At 36.8% G+C, this 20,446-nt stretch overlaps 1 protein-coding gene and 2 long non-coding RNA genes across 3 annotated transcripts; all 3 read right to left on the bottom strand.

Annotated features, from left to right (window-relative positions):
- Positions 1–2,015: 2,015 nt before the first annotated feature.
- LOC123723516 lies at positions 2,016–5,436 on the bottom strand. Its single transcript, XR_006756774.1, has 3 exons — positions 5,382–5,436; positions 5,184–5,296; positions 2,016–2,098 (listed from the first exon to the last, which is right to left on the bottom strand). It is a non-coding gene; the product is annotated as an uncharacterized LOC123723516 (long non-coding RNA).
- Positions 5,437–5,503: 67 nt separating this feature from the next.
- On the bottom strand, positions 5,504–8,845 carry LOC106720449. The gene is made up of 3 exons (XR_001357457.2): positions 8,690–8,845; positions 6,083–6,226; positions 5,504–5,566 (listed from the first exon to the last, which is right to left on the bottom strand). It is a non-coding gene; the product is annotated as an uncharacterized LOC106720449 (long non-coding RNA).
- Positions 8,846–9,424: 579 nt separating this feature from the next.
- On the bottom strand, positions 9,425–19,110 carry LOC106720414 (anoctamin-5-like). Its single transcript, XM_014515112.2, has 11 exons — positions 19,012–19,110; positions 17,724–17,933; positions 17,035–17,189; positions 16,805–16,918; positions 16,639–16,732; positions 16,125–16,208; positions 15,749–15,867; positions 15,018–15,190; positions 14,225–14,318; positions 9,828–9,942; positions 9,425–9,445 (listed from the first exon to the last, which is right to left on the bottom strand). The coding sequence occupies exons 1-11, from the start codon at positions 19,018–19,020 to the stop codon at positions 9,425–9,427; spliced, it is 1,188 nt and encodes a 395-aa protein (XP_014370598.2). The 5' UTR covers positions 19,021–19,110.
- Positions 19,111–20,446: the final 1,336 nt, after the last annotated feature.

The raw sequence follows: 20,446 nt of genomic DNA, 5'->3' as shown, positions 1-20,446 counted from the left end.
GGAGTGTTTAAGCTCTCATCATCACTTTTGCAGTGGTAAATTGAATTGGGTTTGGCGGGAGAGGGGATGTATAGGAAAGGGGAAATATACTTCTGTACATCCTCTCCAACTTTTAAACTTTGCTTTGATCGCTAAAACAAAACCAAGTTTAATCACATCATTTACATGAAACTTTATGAATAATTTGTAACGGTTCATTATGTTTCACTCACTTCAGGTGACTGTGTTTACCATCATTAAATTAAAGGAGGAAAAAAATATGATTTGTATACTCAGTAAATATCGCTCGAATCGCCTTTTCTTATTTGGAGTAAGTAATTATTATTAGATATATTAGAAATTAGAAATATTAAAATAAATATACATAAGATGTGAAACTTTTATGCAGCGTATGTTCATGGCGAAAAAAGAGGCCCAAATAATAAAAAAGCGTTTGGTTATCACCGACCGGCCTTCTTTTCTCAACTAAATATGCTTCGATAGTATCTGAAGAGCATACTAGTGACAGAACCTGAAAATGTGTTTAAATTGTAATAAATCACGTTTCATTAATCACGAGTCGTCAACAACTGTCTTAAGACACAATTAGACGGCGATATTTCTTGCCTCGAAGCAAGTAATAAAAACAAGGCATTCCAAGGTCGCCACATTGTATGTTATTTATTTTTTACGTCGAACCTACCCAAAATTGAATAAGAACTATGACTGCCTAAAGTAGTTCAATACTCACATTTACAATGATGGCTATATAAATCATTAGTTTTAAAATTTCAGTCCATATGTCAAAGGAATTATTTTTCAGAAGCAGAGGTCTTCGGTAGTGAAGTGTACATAATTCTGCGTCACGCCTGAACAGTAATTTAAAAACAGTAATTAACACAATATGTAGCACTTGCACGTCGGGCAGACGATTACGCTTGTTTGTATAAACCGTGGTATTTTGTGGGTATTTCACATTAGTCATTTTTGCGTTGATGGTTACGGTAGGTAGGAGTAATGTGGATTCGAACTAAAAATAAAGATTGAATTAACTGTCATGAACACCAATATGCGCGTTTAATAATTTGAACTTTAGGTGGTCCGTTGCTCATTTGCCCCTTCTCCTATAAAAAAAAACGGAAAATTTGTAGGGATCAGTTAATATAAGGCTCTTCGTATGCATGGCAACCTAAATATTCGAAAGCTGGCGATTTACGCAATACGTTTGTCATACTGGATCGGACATTGCTGTACATTTTGTTCTGTAGTCGCCAAAACAAGTCGCTCGCTACTTGTTTGTCAATATCGTCTTGCGAAAAGTCGCTGCAATTTTCATGATGGTGGAGCGAATCATCAGTTGACAAACGCAAAGACTGTTTCTACATCGACTTGTATTATATAACACACTAGCTGTAGCCCGCAACAACGTCCGCGCGGAATTAAAAAAGTAGCCTATGTGTTCTTTCAGACCATGTTCTACATCTGTGCCAAACTTCACCAAGATCCATTCAGCCGTTTCGAAGATACCTTCAAACAAACATCTATCCCTGCATCCATCCATCTAAACTTTCGCATTTTTAATAAATATACAAGCTGTCGCCCGCGCGAAATTAAAAAAAAAAACATTAAGTAGGATATGTGTTCTTCCAGACTATGATCTACATCTGTGCCAAATTTTATCAAGATCCGTTGAGCCGTTCCGGAGATACCCTCAAAGAAAAATCCATCAATCTATCTAAACAATCGCATTTATAATATAAGTAAGAAGTAAAATTTTACATACACTTTAATATAAAGATTTATTACGAAATTTTATTATCATATTAAATTTCTTTGTGGGAAAGTCAAAGTATAGGGAGCTGGTTGGGGGGAGAACGGACCACAAAAGAGAATGCGGGGGGGGGTTCCCCCACTCAACATACCAGAAGTTAGAACATGATAATCTAATGTAAAAAGCCATCGTGACATGCATAAAGATTTGATAAGTAAATGTAATGAAGTAATATGTAATGAAATAGAAATTATATTAACCTCATGTCGTAAATATTGAAGAACGTTACAATTATTATGGTGGGCGGCCATGCAAAACCAAAGGCTATGATCAAGGTGAACTGCATCACTGAAATACAATACAGTACAAAGGTTTCAAATTCACTTAATTTTTGGTATATATTTTTAAAATTATATTGGTACCATTCTATACCATAACGTCTTATCCTTTACGGCTAAAAAATAATTAAATCAGTTTTATCTCAACCAATGAGTAGGTAACATTTTTAGTGTGGCAACTTTTAAAGTTTCAAAAACATAAAATACTGACTTTTTATGTCTATATATGGCTGTAATATGGTTGAAGTTATCCCCTTTTGGAAAATGTAAACATGTCATGTATTTTCTAGTGATGCAACGGATCTCTGTTTCTGTTTCCGCAAGTACGGAACTTCCGCGTGCTTTTCAACATCCGTTTTTGCTTCTGTTTCCGCTACTTTTATAACGGAGATACAAACGGAAGTTTACTACGGCTGAGTTACACCAGCACGGCGCGAGACGCGCAGTCCTTGCGCGGCCTTTCGGCACTTGTCGCATTTGTTTGTTTATGTAGTTTTTTGTAAATTTAAGCGCGTAATATTTTCTGCTGCTATTTGAAACAATCAGTTTCTCTTGCTGAGGTAAACGGTCTAGTTGTTGTCCATATAAAATTTGACAACTGGCAAAATGTGACTATTTCATACTTACGAGTTATTGAATGTACTTTTGAATAATTGATAACCATGTAATATATCATCATTATCATCAGCTCACTATACGACTTCACCGAGGGGCTTGGAGTCTACCCCAAGTAAGGGATGTCTAGGCCATAGTCAACCACGATGTTTTCCTTGACCGTAAGAACGTCGGATAAATGTACATATGGAAATAGAAAATAGAAAAACACGTTGGTACATAGCGAGATTCGAACCCAGGACCTGCAGATTGCAAGTCAAGTGCCTAACCCCTGAGCCACCGACGCCTAAAAATTATATCTATTTCTATTTTTTTTTTATAAGAGAAGGGGGCAAACGAGCAGCGGGAACACCAAGGTGTTCATCGACGCCCATGGACATCTGCAATACCAGAGGGATCGCAAATGCGTTGCCGGCCTTTGAGAAGGTGATAAGCTCGCTTCTTGAAGGACCCTAAGTCGTAGCGGTTTTTAAATACTGCCGAGGACAGACCATTCCAAAATCGCACGGTTGTGGATTGCCAGCCATCGAGATGGTGTGGATGGAACTTGGCGGTCTGTCGGGTCGTCCGATGACGGAACTCGGCGGCTGGAATTGTTACAAACAACTCTTCAGAGCACTCCCCGTGGTAAATACGGTAGAAAATGCACAGGGAACTAACGTCCCTCCGCAACGCCAAAGTGTCGAGCCGATCAGTAAGAACTCGGTCGTTGACGATTCGAATCGCTCTCTGTGTATGAGATCAAATGGAAGAAGCTGGTACTGGGGTGCTCCAGCCCAGAGATGCGAGCAGTATTCCATGTGGGGCCGAACTTGCGCTTTATAGAGCTGAAGGCGATGGCCCGGTAGGAAATACTGCTTCGCTCTGCCGAGCACACCCAGTTTTTTGGAGGCCAGCTTGGCCTTGTTTTCCAAATGACCGCGAAACTGAACGTCGTTCGATATGTCAACGCCGAGAATAATGATACTGGCTGAGGCAACCAGGGGAGTGCCCTCGAAACGAAGATCCACGACAAAGGGTTGTTTTTTAGCGGTAATGGCGCATACTTGTGTCTTTTTGGGATTGAAATCAACGAGATTTCGTCGACCCCAATCCGAAACTTCACCCAGTAGGGTCTTCAGTTCAGACACAAGTTTGGTCCGGTTCTCATCGGCAGTAGCCCGAGAAACGTTAGCGCGGGCCGTGTACAACACGTCACCTGTGCTATCGTCTGCATAACAATGGATGTTGCTAATTTGCAGCATGTCATTGATATGCAGAAGAAACAGGGTGGGCGACAGTACACAGCCCTGTGGGACACCAGCATTAATTGGTTTGGGGTCCGAGCATGCACCGTCGACAACGACCTTGATGCTCCGACCCTCCAAAAAGCTGGCAATCCAGGCGCGTAGTTTCTCGGGCAGCCCGTAGGAAGGCAGCTTCGAGAGAAGTGCTCTGTGCCATACCCGATCAAAGGCCTTGGCCACGTCCAAGCTTACCGCCAGGGCCTCCCCCTTGCCCTCGATCGCCTCCGACCATCGATGCGTGAGGTACGCAAGAAGATCACCAGCTGAGTGACGCTGTCGGAAACCGTACTGACGATCGCTAATCAGCTGATGCTCCTCTAGGTACCTTATGAGTTGGCAATTGATGGTCGTTTCCATGACTTTCGAGAACAAGGTGGTAATGGCGATCGGCCTGTAGTTGGTCGGGTCTGAGCTATCGCCTTTTTTCGGGATCGGGTGGATTATGGCAGTCTTCCATGATTTTGGGACAACGCTTAAGGAGTAGGAGAACCGGAACAGGCGCGTTAAATCCGGTGCCAACTCAGGAGCGCAAGTCCTAACCACGATGGGGGGTATCCCGTCAGGCCCACTCGACTTATGGAATTGGTGTATACTTAATAAAGAAATACATTTGTAAATATGTTTTTTTTTTCATATTATAAACACTTCTTTTTCTGCATCCGTTTCCGTTTCTTTTTCTGCTAAAATTTACTTTTGAAACTGTTTCCTTTTTTCCGTATACAGACACCTATCAGTTATATTTTAATTAGATGTAGATATTTTAACGTTGTTGTTTAATTAGGATTAAACTTAGTTTTTAAATAATTGTTTATATGTTTGAAAAAATAAACAAGATTTTATCTTCAAAAAATATTTAAAAAATACTGAGATTACAGATGACAATAACTATTAATTGACATCATACAGAATGTTGCGTATCATAGGGGTAACGTGGACATCTATAACTTCTATGGGGAAAAGATTTGGGGTAATAGACGGACTAACTCATATTATTTAAATAATGAAGTGTTCGCTACCCGTAAGAAGATTAAATAGAAAATTAATATTATTTGTCCTATAAACCTCCTCCTAAGCCAAATAATTCATTATTAGGAATTGGTGAGAGGCCTCCTTCTTTGAATTACCACCTCTTAGAATTACATATACATGTATTATTGTATTTCCAATAGAATTTTTTGTGCACAGTTAACTTACCAAGAATTTTCATTTTGTTTATTAGGATTTCTTCTTTAAATCGAGGCAAAACGAATTCTCTCTCCCAACACGGAACGTGTTGGACTATTGCACGTTGATTATAATCAGTAGTACTGAAATGTAATGTAGAATCAGTTCTATCAGCTTCTAAATGTAACTTAAATGTAAGTACAATAACATTCACATTTATTCACGTACCTCGAGTAAAGTGACAATTTTCTCAATATGACAAACCTTAAAAGTAGAACAATTGTAAATGCAAACGAAAGCTCGAAGAGGCACGATGTCATCACACACATGTTATCATATAATGAATAATTGTATTCGTCATTTGGACCATAATAGCCTGTTTTTTCCACACCGCTCCACAGTTTAAAAATTTTCTGTGAAATTAAAAATACATATATTTACTACATTCAACATACTGTTTGGTAGCCGTTAGGTTTTTTTTATATTTTTTTATAATTGAAGCAAAATAATTAATTTCTTGTGTAAAATCTAAATTAGTTGAATCAAAATTTATCATCATCTCCATGTTGTTATCTAGATTTGTAATGTGAGCGCATCAGGCTTTCGTCGACCATATCGAATCAAATCAACATTTTTTATCAATAATATGTAACATATATTAAAATTAGAGTGTCTGTTGTTAATAAAAAATATATATTTCGTGAACATGTTTTATTTACGTTACTTACAACGAAAAACCATTTTTTTAAATCTTTGTCTGTCTGTCCTCAAATAAGCGTTTGTTCTAGGTAATCTTTGAAAAGGCTGGATCGATTTTGACGGGATCTTTAGCGGAAAGTAACTGATGCGTAACTTAGTCTATTTTTTTTTAATTCCTTGTTGACGTAGTTACGGACAGCAGCTAGTTTAATAAAAAACTACATATTTACCCTTTGAAATCCAAAGTAACCAAGCATAAACATAGGCATAGGGAAACACATTATGTAAAGATGTTTTGTAAGGGAACGGCTGATCGATTCGTAATTTCTGTGATTTTCTTTTCGAACTATGAAATACGCAACCTTCCTATGAATCTGTGAAATGGAAAAGATTTAACTTGTGTGAGCGAAAGAGATTTGACCTCGAATATTTAAAAAAAATGCGCTAACTCGTTAAGTTTACTGATAAACTTTATTATTTTAAATACCAGTATAGCCAAAAAATTTAATTCGCTCCCCACTGAGGATATATTATCGTGCAGCAAGCTATCGACATAAAAGCTGTAACTCAACACATATATGTATATTGTTATGGCCAACACTCGGATCTATACAATACGACAGGTCTTTTGATCGACTTGTAAAATTGTCCCTAAAACTTTTGTGGTATTCTTGGATTCCAAATCACACCATTTCCCTGTTGCTAGTTGAGTATCCAGCCTGCGTTTTTCCAATCCACGGTCAATACCATCACAATGGACAAGTGAATTGAGGTACTTAAAATCAAAGCAGGTTAGTAGTAGCACACCATTTAAGGAGATTGGAGAAAAGTTGGTCGGACCGCCAAAATCATAGAACAAATATTCTAGTTCGGTCTGCTGATTTTAAGACGAATTGTCTTAAATTTAATATAATATTAATTTTGCCATTTTTACAACCTGCTCCATACATCGCATTCATCCTCGCCGACAAGCACGATATCATCGGCATAAAGCATATACCAGGGTCATTCTTCCTATATGTCTGATGTCAACGCATCCATTACCAGCAGGCTTACAGCCGAACCTTGGCGAAAACCCACCGAGTCGAAATGAAATAAATTGATTTGTGTCTATTCTTTTTATTTAATCGAAAAAAAAAATCTTCTTTACCCTTCCTTCTAAAAGATTGGGTTAGGGAACTAAAACTAGCACTCCGGTATCCAACTCCGACAAAACGTTTAAAAATCTTACTTCTCGCCTATCTGCTATCATTAGGTGGTATTTTACAGACCAAGCTAGGTCGAATTGTCTTAAATTTAATTGAATATTAATTTTGCCATTTTTACAATCTACTCCATACATCGCATTCATCCTCGCCGACAAGCACGATATCATCGGCATAAAGCATATACCAGGGTCATTCTTCCTATATGTTTGATGTCAACGCATCCATTACCAGCAGGCTTACAGCCGAACCTTGGCGAAAGCCCACCGAGTCGAAATGAAATAAATTGATTTGTGTCTGTCTATTCCTTTTATTTTACCGAAAATAAATAAAAAAAATCTTCCTTACCCTTCCTTCTAAAAGATTGGGTTAGGGAACTTAAACTATTGTTTCGGGGCGTATCTATGCCGGAATGCACGGCGAGAGCCCAGTGCGAGGTGCCACGAGTGTGGCCATGCTGAGGACACGGCCCAGCACACGCTGGAGTTCTGTGGGCACTGGTCGGACCAGCGCGCCGCACTCGCGGCATAAATAGGGAGGGACCTCTCGCTGTCCGCTGTCGTCAACGCGATGGTGGGTAGCGAGAGTTCCTGGAACGCTGTCGCCTCCTTTTGCGAGGAGGTGATGGCGCTGAAGGAGGCGGCAGAACGACGGCGAGAAGAGGACGCAGCCGCGCACCCTCTTCGCCGACGTCGCGATGGACGCAGGCGGCAGGCGCACACCCGCCGTCTACCTCCTTAGCGGAGAGCTCCGGGCGATGGAGGGCCCATTACCCCATCGTCCGCCGCATACCTTTTAGGTGCTAGGTGCTCCTGGCGTTATGGGTGCGCCTTATGACGCGCGTTGTGGGACTTCCTGTCCCCACAAAAGGAGAGTCTGTGAGAGTGAGCGGACAACGCCGGCTGGGTCGCGGAAAATTGCGCGAGTGTGTTCCCGTGTTGCAGCCGCAAGGCGACGTGGAGGGCCCGAGGGGTTTTTAGTGGGTATGGCCGAACGTCTTTAGGCGAGTCCCGCACTCCCTGCGCCATTGCACAGCCCGACGCAGGGGTGCGTAACTGCATTTCCCCTCATAAAAAAAGGGAACTAAAACTAGCACTCCGGTATCTAACTCCGACAAAACGTTAAAAAATCTTACTTCTCGCCTATCTGCTATCATTAGGTGGTATTTTACAGACCAAGCTAGGTCAGCAGATATCTTTGCTAGTTTATCATTTTGTATTTGTTCATAAGATGGCAAACGAGCAAGCGACTACCTGATTCGTTGAAATAGCGAAGCGACCGCTGCTCATAGACACCCGCAATTGCAGATTCGTTGCCTAGCTTTAATCGACAGAGGAGTGAAAGAACACAAATAGAATATTTCCCCATGCTATCCGACAAATCCCCATTCCATTCCCATGCCATTCCTTTATAGGAATAGGGTAGGAAAGAAAAGAGGATTCAAATTAGGCCTCCGGCACCCTTGGCACTCATGAGACGAAACGCGGAATTGCCTCCACTTCACACCTGTTTTCTGTGTGGTAGTGGTATTACACCGTGCGAGCCGACCGATTCGTGCAACAGATATTGTTGTTGCTGGCGTCTACCACTGGTAAAACTACTCTAAGAATACAATTACTATATAGAACTTACGATATCAATGACGAACAGAACTACGGAGAAACCAATCATTGTATAAATCAATCTCGGAACAACTATTTCTGGGTTAGAAATAAAGTTAGTTACGATATAGTTTCTGTCTTGCTTCTCTCTTAGTTTGAAAATGACAGCAAAAACTATGACAGCTAATAAGATCTGTTGGAGAGAAAAACAATTTTCTTATTTAAGAATATCGTGGTTCACTATCACTTATCATGGGTTTCTAAGACCAATATCAGTTTTGTCAAAGATAATCACGGAGATGACGATATTTTTATACAGAGATTTTGATGTCGGAAACCTACGGTAATTAGTTCAAGATTTTTTTGTAGATTTCAAACTATATTGAGTATGTATAACTAACTGCATGTACTCTTTTCGATTTTAGCGTGTATTGCACATCTTTTCTATACGTTTGTGCTAATGACATATTCGTTAAATGTTTGGGTCATAAATAAATAAAAATGTATCTTGAATATGTGGTTAACGTACAATTCGAGTATGGTTACAGTTTACAGTTTTTAACCTAGTTTTTCTCGGTGAAATCGTGCTTTAATTAATTATCCCGTACCGTATTATCCCAAGAGTATAATTAGACATTGTATAAATAAACAACCCTTTGACCGCCGTTGATTGATATCATGGACGACAATGTGGTAATATGTTACATAACACTATAAATATGTATCGCCACACTGCTTTCGGTATAAGTACTTGATTATTTATTGATCAAGATCGTATTTCGCAAGTCTACGCATAATAATGTTTTAATAAATTTTGTTAAAAAACTACGTCGCTTGCTAGACTCACGGTGTAAAAGTATTGACGTCCATATGTTCAAGATAAAATTTATTTGAAACACAATCTAAGTTTTAACGGTAAGGCCCGTCATGTTGGTATATGTTTGTTTTTGTATTAATGTTTATTACTTTTTTTGTTTTATGATTAAAAAATTAAAATGATCAAAAATATAGTTGTATTACGAAGACGCAGGCGTACACAGCTCTGCGTTGGGTGTCAAGTATACAACATGTCTATGGCAGTCAAAAGGTGAATATTTTCTCTAAATACTACACAGACCATCTTTTTTTAGCTATATTTATTACTATCACTAAAGAAATAAAATACTTACGAGAACAATATAGCATATTAATGTTATTATTACACCATAACGAGTTGTACCAATCAAGGTAACGCCCGTTCTTTTAGATTTTGGTGATGTATCAATATTAGCTTTGAATTCCGGTCTAAAAAATATGAAATTAAAAAAAATATCTATTAGGTGGATAGAAATCCTTGCTAGATATATATATTGTTAGGACTGTTAAGGGTAGTCTCACAAAAGGTTTTATAAGGACGCATGCGCTGCTGCTCGAGACAGTCTCTTTTAGTCTAAGATCCCGCTGCAGGATTGGTGTGCTCATCGACTTTTTGTTTAAAACCAAATTTTTATGTTTATTTATAGTTAAGAGAATATATATTTACTAGGGTGCCTATCAAAATTTGGCCGCCATTATTTTTTTAAAAAATATTTTTAATTGATTTTTGGTAAAAAATTTCGTTTATTTATTTTTTTAATAAAATAACGTCTACATAACGGTAATTAATATCAAGATTCTAAAAAATCACGGTTGCCGTTGCGCACCTGGCCGCACCTCTTTGCAGCCAGGTGTAAACAGGTATGATTTCGATAAATTTATACGTCTATAACCTATTTTTATTAATTATATGTCAAATTAAAGCTAATTTTTTTCTATTAATTATCATATAAAGTTGCTTAATTAAATCTGGCCGCAAATAAGGGTTGCTGGCTGTTAAAGATAATAAATATTTAAGGTAGAGTGAAAGAGAGTTAGCGCGTAACATCATTTGTCAGACGAGGACAGCGATTGCCGGCTGTGCGACGCTTTTAAGCCATTGCGCATGCGTCGAACGTTAGTGTTCTCAACCACCGGGGAGTAATAGAGACGACTTATAATAAATACTCCAAAAAATATGTAATTTTTTTCAAAATGACAAATTTAAAAATTGCAACAAAAAATTAATATTGATTTGATATATCGACGGTCTAGTTAGGAATTTGTCTAACTCCTTATTTTTTAGAGGGTGATTTTATAACATTTTGATGAAGCAATAATCCAATTACAAATTATTTGAATGATTCAAACTTAAATATTATATCTCTATTAGATATAAATAATTTTAAATGGTTTTTTTAAATGATAATAAATTTTGAAGTAATTGTTTTTTTTCGTACAAATAGAAGATTCTCTAAAAAGGAGTTAGATAATTTGCTAATTAGAACGTCGATATTTAATATTAATTTAAAAAATAAAAAAATAAAACCAAGGTGACTTAAGTAAAAGAAAATTTTATTGCGAAAGTATTATTCAAAAATTTTATTAGATTTTATTCAAGTATTTAATTGTCTGTTACATATTAATTAAACATTTAAGCAAATTAAAAAATTTATAAATTTATCTTATAATTCTTATATTTCCGTAACTCTTATTTAAAAATCTGAATCATCGGAGCTTTCAGTTGTACTGTCATCGGAGCTATCACTTTCATCGCTACAAATATCAGAATCGTCGTTATCGGAAGCTTTGTTCGTGGATTCACATAGCACACTATTAACTTGCGTTGGAGTTGAGTCTCCCAGGAACCATGTTGGTTTTAAAAAAACATCTAGTACCAACCAGCCATTATTTTCTGGGCTGAATTTGATGCAGTCTGGTTCAGTGGCATTTAACCACATCGAATTAACAAAGATTGTCCGCAACAATTTTTGTTTCAAAGATTTCCAGCACGGTGGAATGTGCGTCGAGTCCAAACCTTTAATTCTCTTCATAAATTTTTCATTATTTTGTTTTGAAGCGTACATTTTGTTAAATAATAAAAATCTTGCGGTATTTACACTTTGACACTTTGGTATTCCATACATAAGGCACGTAAACTCTTGGATTGCATCAATTTTGTTTTCATTGAAGATGTCAGTAGGATTCGTTAAAGTCGCAAAAACCTGTTGAATTTCTGGATTTTTAATTAATAAATTCAAGGGCCGAAGTTTCCCTTTGTTGAAAAATGCAGCTGTCCTCGTCTGACAAATGATGTTACGCGCTAACTCTCTTTCACTCTACCTTAAATATTTATTATCTTTAACAGCCAGCAACCCTTATTTGCGGCCAGATTTAATTAAGCAACTTTATATGATAATTAATAGAAAAAAATTAGCTTTAATTTGACATATAATTAATAAAAATAGGTTATAGACGTATAAATTTATCGAAATCATACCTGTTTACACCTGGCTGCAAAGAGGTGCGGCCAGGTGCGCAACGGCAACCGTGATTTTTTAGAATCTTGATATTAATTACCGTTATGTAGACGTTATTTTATTAAAAAAATAAATAAACGAAATTTTTTACCAAAAATCAATTAAAAATAGTTTTTAAAAAAATAATGGCGGCCAAATTTTGATAGGCACCCTAGTAAATATATATTCTCTTAACTATAAATAAACATAAAAATTTGGTTTTAAACAAAAAGTCGATGAGCACACCAATCCTGCAGCGGGATCTTAGACTATTTCCATCCGTCATTGCGGAACTTCTGACATTTTTGTTTATTTACGTTCGGTTTGAGGTTACTATTGCGAGGATTATTATGAAGTAAGAGTTAAATTCACTATTTCGCTGTCAGTTTATTTCTTTTAAAATACTTTTGCATCAAATATCTAACATCAGAATTGAGATAGGATCCGCGTGATTCTATCCACTTTGCTCACTCTGTGTTTGTGTTTGTATTTTCGTGAAAATAAATACAAAGCGAAAAATGTCAGATCGTTACCGTGATCATAATAATCGTCGTAGTAGTAGCAAGTTGAGTCAAGATGAGAGTCGTACCAGTGTTCGCGAATCAAGGGTAGCGTGGACCAAGCCATGTATTCTGCATGGGAATATGTGGGTAGCGAGGCTCACGCGCTGTCTGTATATTTCACAGCAGACAGGATTGTGGACACGATCTATTCAATTTGTACTGCGCTAAGATCGAACCAATATTTTTATATTTCAAGTTTTGATGCCAAATAAGTCAACATCAGACTTTTTAATTAATGTAAAAATGTGTTCTTTACTAAAGACTGAAATTCAATACCTCGATCAGTTCATTAGTGAGAGTCAGGTAAGGCCGAGTCGTGATAAGATTAAAAGCCTTTGCCTGAGTCAGATGGATGTCATTATGTCGTATTGATGCCCTTTATGAGTTCAGTTTGCTTCGTCCATGCATTGTCGAGATGCTCTGCGTTGCGTAGACTGCGGGATACCCAACTGCAGAAGTGAGATAGTGAACGAACTGTGAGACTTTTTTTTGTATCAGGAGATGATGCTTCTAGGGTATATTCAGGACTGACAAACTGCGGGTTGCCATTAATATGCTGTAGAGGACGGACTGCGGGACGCTCCTATCGACAACGGACTGCGAGACGCTTGCCCTACATGGTCTTGTGAATTAAGGCATTGAACGGACTGCGGGACGTTCAGTATCTGGCATACTGCTGGCTGCCACTGATCTCTGGTAGAGGACGTACTGCGGCACGCTTGCTCTACATGGTCATGTGTCGAATCTTTTAGAACCATAAAGAGATATGATCAAATAACTTTAGGACACCATTATTGATATAGATGCGGATTTGGTCGGATCTTGTGTCCTACTGTGTAGCTGTGTTGTGCACCGCGCCTGTCACCGAGCAGCGCGCCAGTGCAGCGCCTGTCGCCGAGCCGCGTGCCAGTGCAGCACCTGTTGACAAACAGCGCGCCAGTGCAGTGCCTGTCCGAGCAGCGCGCCAGTGCAACACCTGTCGCCGAGCAGCGCGCCAGTGCAGCGCCTGCCAACGAGCCGGGATCGAGAGACTCCATGCCATTGCTGCAGACGAATTCCTGTGTTGAAGATGCTGGAAAAACGAGCCCGAGGACGGTCTCATGTCAGGAGAGGCCGTGTTAGGACTGTTGAGGGTAGTCTCACAAAAGGTTTTACAAGGACGCTTGCGCTGCTGCTCGAGACAGTCTCTTTCCATCCGTCATTGCGGAACGTCTGACATTTTTGTTTATTTACGTTCGGTTTGAGGTTACTATTGCGAGGATTATTATGAAGTAGAGTTAAATTCACTATTTCGCTGTCAGTTTATATCTTATAATATATTGTTAGATATTTGATGCAAAAGTATTTTAAAAGAAATAAAGTAATATATAATAATATATATATATATATATATACCACTGGTGTTGTCTTTAATATTTGATTTAATTAGTGTGTGGATGGATGGATGTTGGTTTGAAGGTATCTACAGAACGGCTCAACGGATCTCAATGAAATTTGGCATAGATGTAGAACAGAGTCTGGGAGAACACGTAAGTTGCTAATTAAGTGTTTTTTTTATACGCGCGGACCAAGTCGCAGACGACAGCTAGTGTTATATAGTAATGAAGTATGGATTGTTGGTCGGTATGGATTAATACTGTATTTATGTACCTTGTTTGTTTTCTATTGTAATGCTTATTTGGCGTTTCCCATACCCAGTTCAAAATTTTTTCTTTGCCAATCCAAAACATTGTCAAAAAGATACCTGAAAACAGTAATGTCGTGTTATAATGTATAATGTTAACTTTTGTATATTAAGATGCGGGTCTAGACAATGTAACATATGTTTATCGCTATCCCTAGTAGAATCGACAAAAAGTGCCAAAGGGATAGGAAAGATGCCATTGTCACTTCCATACATTTTTGACTTTTCGATTAACGACTACGCTTATCGAATGTTACTTTGTCTAGGTCCCCTGATCAACCTACCATCAACGTGTTTCCTGATGAAAAGTATTCTTTTGAAAGACCACAATTCAACCAAATTGTAATAGAGTTTCCCAAAAATTTTGTAATCAGTAGTAACTAATATAAATAAGATTCTTATGATGCCTGCCTATGAGGGCTTTGAAAGGAGGCTGTCGAGACAATGGGGAAGGCGTAGGTATCAGCTGTGATGAAATGGCAACGCCATAGTCATTCGATTGTTGGCGCTAGGGCCTATGGTCTAACTTATTTAGACCAACACCTAGGACTAGTTTTGAAAGACCCTAATTGTACCGTAAGCTAAATCATCATCGGCTCCCTGGCCTTTTCCCACTCACGTGGTATCGGCACGTAAGGTTTTATAAAAATTAAAGTTTTGGCTTTAGTTTTACGGCCGGCCGCTTGCCTGTCGCCGACCCTACTTGGGAGGTACCCTAAGCTAAAATATAGATTAATAAATTATGCGTAGTACACGTACCCCAGAGAATAATGAATGTCGAAAAATATGGTGCATATTTATTATCCACTACGATATTTATCGAATACATATTACAAAACTTCAGTACTTTTACAACATAACAATAACCATATGGGTAAGTTCCAGGGCAATCAGAGCATATATAGTGTGGAGCCGGTTTACAAAGCGTTTCTCTGAAAAGTTAATTATATCCATTCAATATCCATTGGGTTAACATTGAATAAGTTTAAAAATAAAAAAAGTAAAATGAAATTGAAATGTGAAATTATTAACTAAAAGTTACGGAATTTGAATACAAGTAGCTTTCGAAGTCGCCTTGACGAGGCTAAGCGTTTATATGCCTATTTACTGCTGTGGCACCGCTAATAGGGTTTCTTTTATAACCCAATAAGATAAAAAAAGAAATTGTAAATAATGAAGTTTATTTTAGCTCCGTGACCAAGTTTCTCATCTTGTAACTAAGCTAGCGAGCGACACTTTTTTAGAAACGGTTCAGGGCACTTTTATATCCTTATTTCTTTACAATTGTAGATATAATTATAGGCCGGTCCATTTTTTAGGTTTTAATATTAATCCTTATCCATATTAATATATCCGTTATCAGGACAATATAATGTACATTAAATTTCCCTTTTACAGTGTACAATTCTTATGAATAGTTTAGAACATATTGATAGCTTTTTCCACAATCAAACTAAAAGGGTGTAATAATTCGTTTAACAAGAACTTACCTCGCATTCGTATAAACTTCATTTTTATATAACGCCAAATAGAGTGCTATTAGAGCCGCTACAGTCGCAATTGTTAGAAATAGATTGTAAAGTCCATAAAAGGTGAAGTATAGAGCAATCTGGACAAACATGCAATATAAATTAATAGATGTAGCTACTAACAATTATAAATACTAGGGCTGCTGCTGCGGGTAAGGCGACACACAGTTACCAGTTTGGAATAATAAATCTTCCTAATATTATGAATGCGAAAGTTTAAAGGTATGGATGGATATTTTTTGAATATATTACCGGAATGGCTGAACGGATCTTGATAATTGATGATTTGGCACAGATATAGAACATTTTCTAATAGAATATTTCTGTTAGAACTTACCTTTGGTCCAAAGTATTCTTGCACCACGTTTAATGGCTGTCTCGTAAATATATTTGTGATACCGACCCAATTATAAAATAGGATCTGAAATATTAAAAATCTTCAAATGAACCTGAATCGTGCAAGGTACAACACTGATTTGTGTCGCGTGTTAGGAGCCGAATCCATGATTGCTGAGAACTTTAGACCAACAATTCCCCAAGTGGTCCAAATGAAATTGTGAGTTCCACAGGCTACCCGGAAATGCTGCGAAAAAACTTACTACACAACTTGAAGAAAAAAGTAGTAAATTTCAAAAAGGATCTAGAAAAAAATAAGTTTAGAGATCTCTGACCTTGACCAATGCTTAGATATTAAATAAATACATATTTATAATGTAAGGATAAACAAAATGTCAAACGTAACGTCATAAATACTGGGACACAATCACGTGATATAAAATAATTTATAACAGGAAAGCATTTCAGTAATTGTGTATCTTTGGTCCAGTGCTCGTAAGAGTGTGTGATATTACCTGACGAGCATTAATACTTGTAGCGTTTTGTGGAATGTAGTAAGGTCCGTCATGCAACGCGTATGCATCTATTACTACTTTGCGATTGATTAACCTAAAATATATTTTTAATTAACAAAATGACCTGTATATATTTTGTACCACATTTGATAAAGCGGTTTTTTACCTCTCCAGTCCTATATAGTTTTGTCGGTCTCCAAATGGCAGATTCAGCAATGTCATATAAACTACGAGGCTTCTGTCCAAGCTCGAGTATTGCAATGGTTGTGTGTACTCCTTTCTAAGAAAATTTATGTTTGTTATAAATAATTCAGCTGTCCGTACTGTTTGTTGGAAGCAGGCATATGTTATAATTGTATCTCCTTCTACGTTTATAATATATGAAATGATAAAAACCTTATTAAATTTATCCAATCGCGTTCTTTGTTTGACATTATGTGTTCAGCTCGAGCTATCTGAACGCACTTTACACCAAACGCATTTCCTAAATTATTTAGAACATCATTCGGGCAATGCACTTTAAAAAATACTAACTTCTTGTGAATCGGCAACTAAAATAAGTTAAGACATGATTAACAATCGTATTTATGTATTGGGTCATTCGGTAAATCCACAACCTCTCAGGATTTTCGTAAAAAAACGAGATTTATCTCGAACAGAGTTCAAATTATTTTTGATCTCTCATTCCTATTAAGTTCAATTATTCCCATTAAGAGAATTTTTGTTTTGTAATTATCGAAAAAGGCGAAAATCTTCCGCACGTTTCTTTTGGCTACAGCTCCGCCGCCATAAACGCATATATTATTGCCCGCTCATGTGGCAATTTTGCCCTTACAAAAACAGAAAAGCATTTATAATGCACTAGTGCTAGATATTCTAGACCCATAACTGATTAAAATTAACAAATCATAACAAAAGTTATCTTATCATTTAGAAAATGTTCACATGTCATGTGTTTACAAATATATGTTTAGGTCATTTCTCACGCTACTTATCGAACATCGGTATGAATTTTCCGGTTAACCTATTACAAGGATATCGCCAATAGCTATGTGATATGGTGTAATAGGGGAAAAGTAACTTACGACACCATTTTCAAATTCAATTTCTAATCCCGTTTTAACAATGTTGGTGAGAAACTTATTTTTCATGGGATCAGCTATAAGGTTTTCTTCATCTTTCATAACTAGGATCAGATCTATTTTACGAACTCCATCTCTGAACGTTCGTCCGGGATTATTTTTCAAAGGCACAGTACTCTCGTTAGAATCTGATGTCACCCCGTCTACTGCTTCCTATATGAACAAAGTCATGACTACAGGTTACAATCTTAGAGATTCAAATAAATCTGTTAATTTGTTACTTTAAATGCTCAAAATAAGTTAAAACTTAATATTTACAGGTAAAACCTAAGTTACAGTGATGCCTACTTCGGGGATGGTCAGCCTTGTTGAAACAGAACGGTTTCAAAGGCTAGTTAGTTCATATTCCTACGACGAAAGAGAGAAAAAGAGAAGTTTTGCGATCCTTTCCTTCAATTACTGTTAGCTTGCTCATCAACTATGTACGTTTATCTTAATATATATAAATCTCGTGTCACAATGTTTGTCCTCAATGGACTCCTAAACCACTTAACCGATTATAATAAAATTCGCATACCATGTGCAGTTCGATCCAACTTGAGAGATAGGAGAGTTTAAATCTCAAATTATAGTCGCATTTTTAATTTATTGCTAATTATTATTTGTCTGTTATTATTTGACAGACAATTATCTGTTAACTCCAAATGATTCTAACAGATGTCGATACCTTTCGACTGGGTTGAGTAAGTAATCAATCGATGGCGCTGCTATGGTAAATTTTTTATTCCGCGCGGACAAAGTCGCGGGCGACAGCTAGTTTATTTATATATTTGTACCAGCTGCTTTCCGAGACTTCATCAGCTTGGAGTCAAAAAGTATTCTATAATATTCCCGCATACAACAGCTACCTTCCACTCAAAGAATCCATCAACATCAGTCCGTGCGTCATTTACATTATGAAGTTGTTTTTGGGGATCGTAATTTACTTCGAAACGCGAATTGAACGGGCTAAATTTTCATTAAATTGATCTTAAACGATAGTGAATAATCTTATTTACATTGTTTCAAAGTTTTTTGGGGATCGTAAATTATTTTGATGACCAACCAAACCTAAACCTGACCTATCAAGATTTTTATTTCAATTATGTGCGACTGTTTACATTTTGCACAATTTAAAAGACATCCTTTCCTATCGTTTTAAATCTTTTATGATAATTTGGCTCTCTATTGTAAATTATAAACTTATGTTTAATATAAAACAATTGAAATATAAAATATGCATATAACAAACCATCGTCATCAATTCCTTATTCCCAGGTTTCCCAGGTTTAACACTTTTTTAGAATTATCACTATTTAGAAATGATAATTGTATATAAAATGTCTGTACAAATAGTATTAATAAAACAAATGTAAAATAGAATAAAGTATGACGTTATATACGTTAAACGTATAAATTATATCAATATTTTTGACAATTTTATGACGTAAAAATGGCCAGTTTCCATCCAGTTACTTTGTGCATCATCTACTTAGTTCTGACTTCTGCGCTTTTCTTCAGTAAGTTTTTGTATACTGAGTGGAAGTTTTTATTGTGAAAAGACGTTTTTTTATATTTGTGATATAATCGCTAGTATTTTTTGATGTTTTATTGATGTCGCAACATTCAACAAGATTTTACACGATGCCGAGGCGTTGTGCATTAAGGTATCTATCCTCCAAAGACACGTAAGTACACAATATTACGAAAATTTCAATTGTTCCCAATCCTTCTACGAAAATCGTGAAGCCGACAATAATGAATGTTTGCAAAACTTGAATATCTTTTTCAAAGAAGGGCCTTCGTCTAATTCCTATATAGCCAAAGAATAAAATATTCCACTAAGGGAATATTCTATTAATGGTGTTGAAAAAGACGCAATAGATAATGGACAAAGAAATTATGTGTGTGGCTGAGTCCTAAAAATAATGTTTTGAAAGAATTCAATTCAAGAAGTGCATCATCATCATCATGCCAGTAATGCATACATAAAGGCAAAAGAATGTTTGTGTTTCATATTTAAAAAGGAATGTCTCAAACTGTAAAATTAAAAGATTTTTTTTGTTGACACAACAATAAACATTCCAATTTTCAGTTGGTGCAGAAATATAAATCGGATTTTGTGTGGCAAAATAATAAATAATGTTATGACGAATTGAAAGTTGTGGCTCAAACCTATTATAACAAACATAAGCATTTCGAAATAAAAAAGAAATACTAAAGGATGTTGTTTTTGTTATTAATTAAATTCACTGCAAATAGACCTACGAAAGTATAATAAAAGTAATGATCTGTGAAGTACGGCAATGTTTTAAATCTTTTTAATTTCGAAGTGCCAAAAATGTCAAAAACGAAATGCTTTTAAAATGTATTCATCATCATCATCATCTCCCTGGCCTTATCCCACTCACGTGGGGTCGGCGCACAAGGTTTTTTAAACCTTAAAGATTTAGCTTCATTTTTTACGGCCGGCCGCCTGCCTGTCACCAACCCTACTTGGGAATATCTTAACATCAAATAGAATCTTCTCTATGACCAGCTCCATATTCTTGACTCGCTTCACTCCAATAGATGAGGTCGATCTGGACATTCAAAGTGTATATTATCAAGTGTTAGATCTTTATTTTTCCATACCATATACGTTCGATATTGAGTATTCTGATGATTCGAGAAGCTTTGCTGTGTAT

The sequence above is a fragment of the Papilio machaon genome, chromosome 3, assembly GCF_912999745.1.
Source record: "Papilio machaon chromosome 3, ilPapMach1.1, whole genome shotgun sequence".
In the NCBI taxonomy this organism is placed as follows: Eukaryota; Metazoa; Arthropoda; class Insecta; order Lepidoptera; family Papilionidae; genus Papilio; species Papilio machaon.
This window is presented reverse-complemented; position numbering and strand designations above follow the sequence as displayed.

Excerpts from the sequence above, each read along its gene's own strand:
- LOC106720414 (XM_014515112.2), bottom strand. Across the intron at positions 16,209-16,638 it reads CAAGTATTAATGCTCGTCAG|ATCCTATTTTATAATTGGGT; the intron begins GTAATATCACAC and ends TTAATATTTCAG. Across the intron at positions 14,319-15,017 it reads GACATTCATTATTCTCTGGG|GTATCTTTTTGACAATGTTT; the intron begins GTACGTGTACTA and ends TACTGTTTTCAG.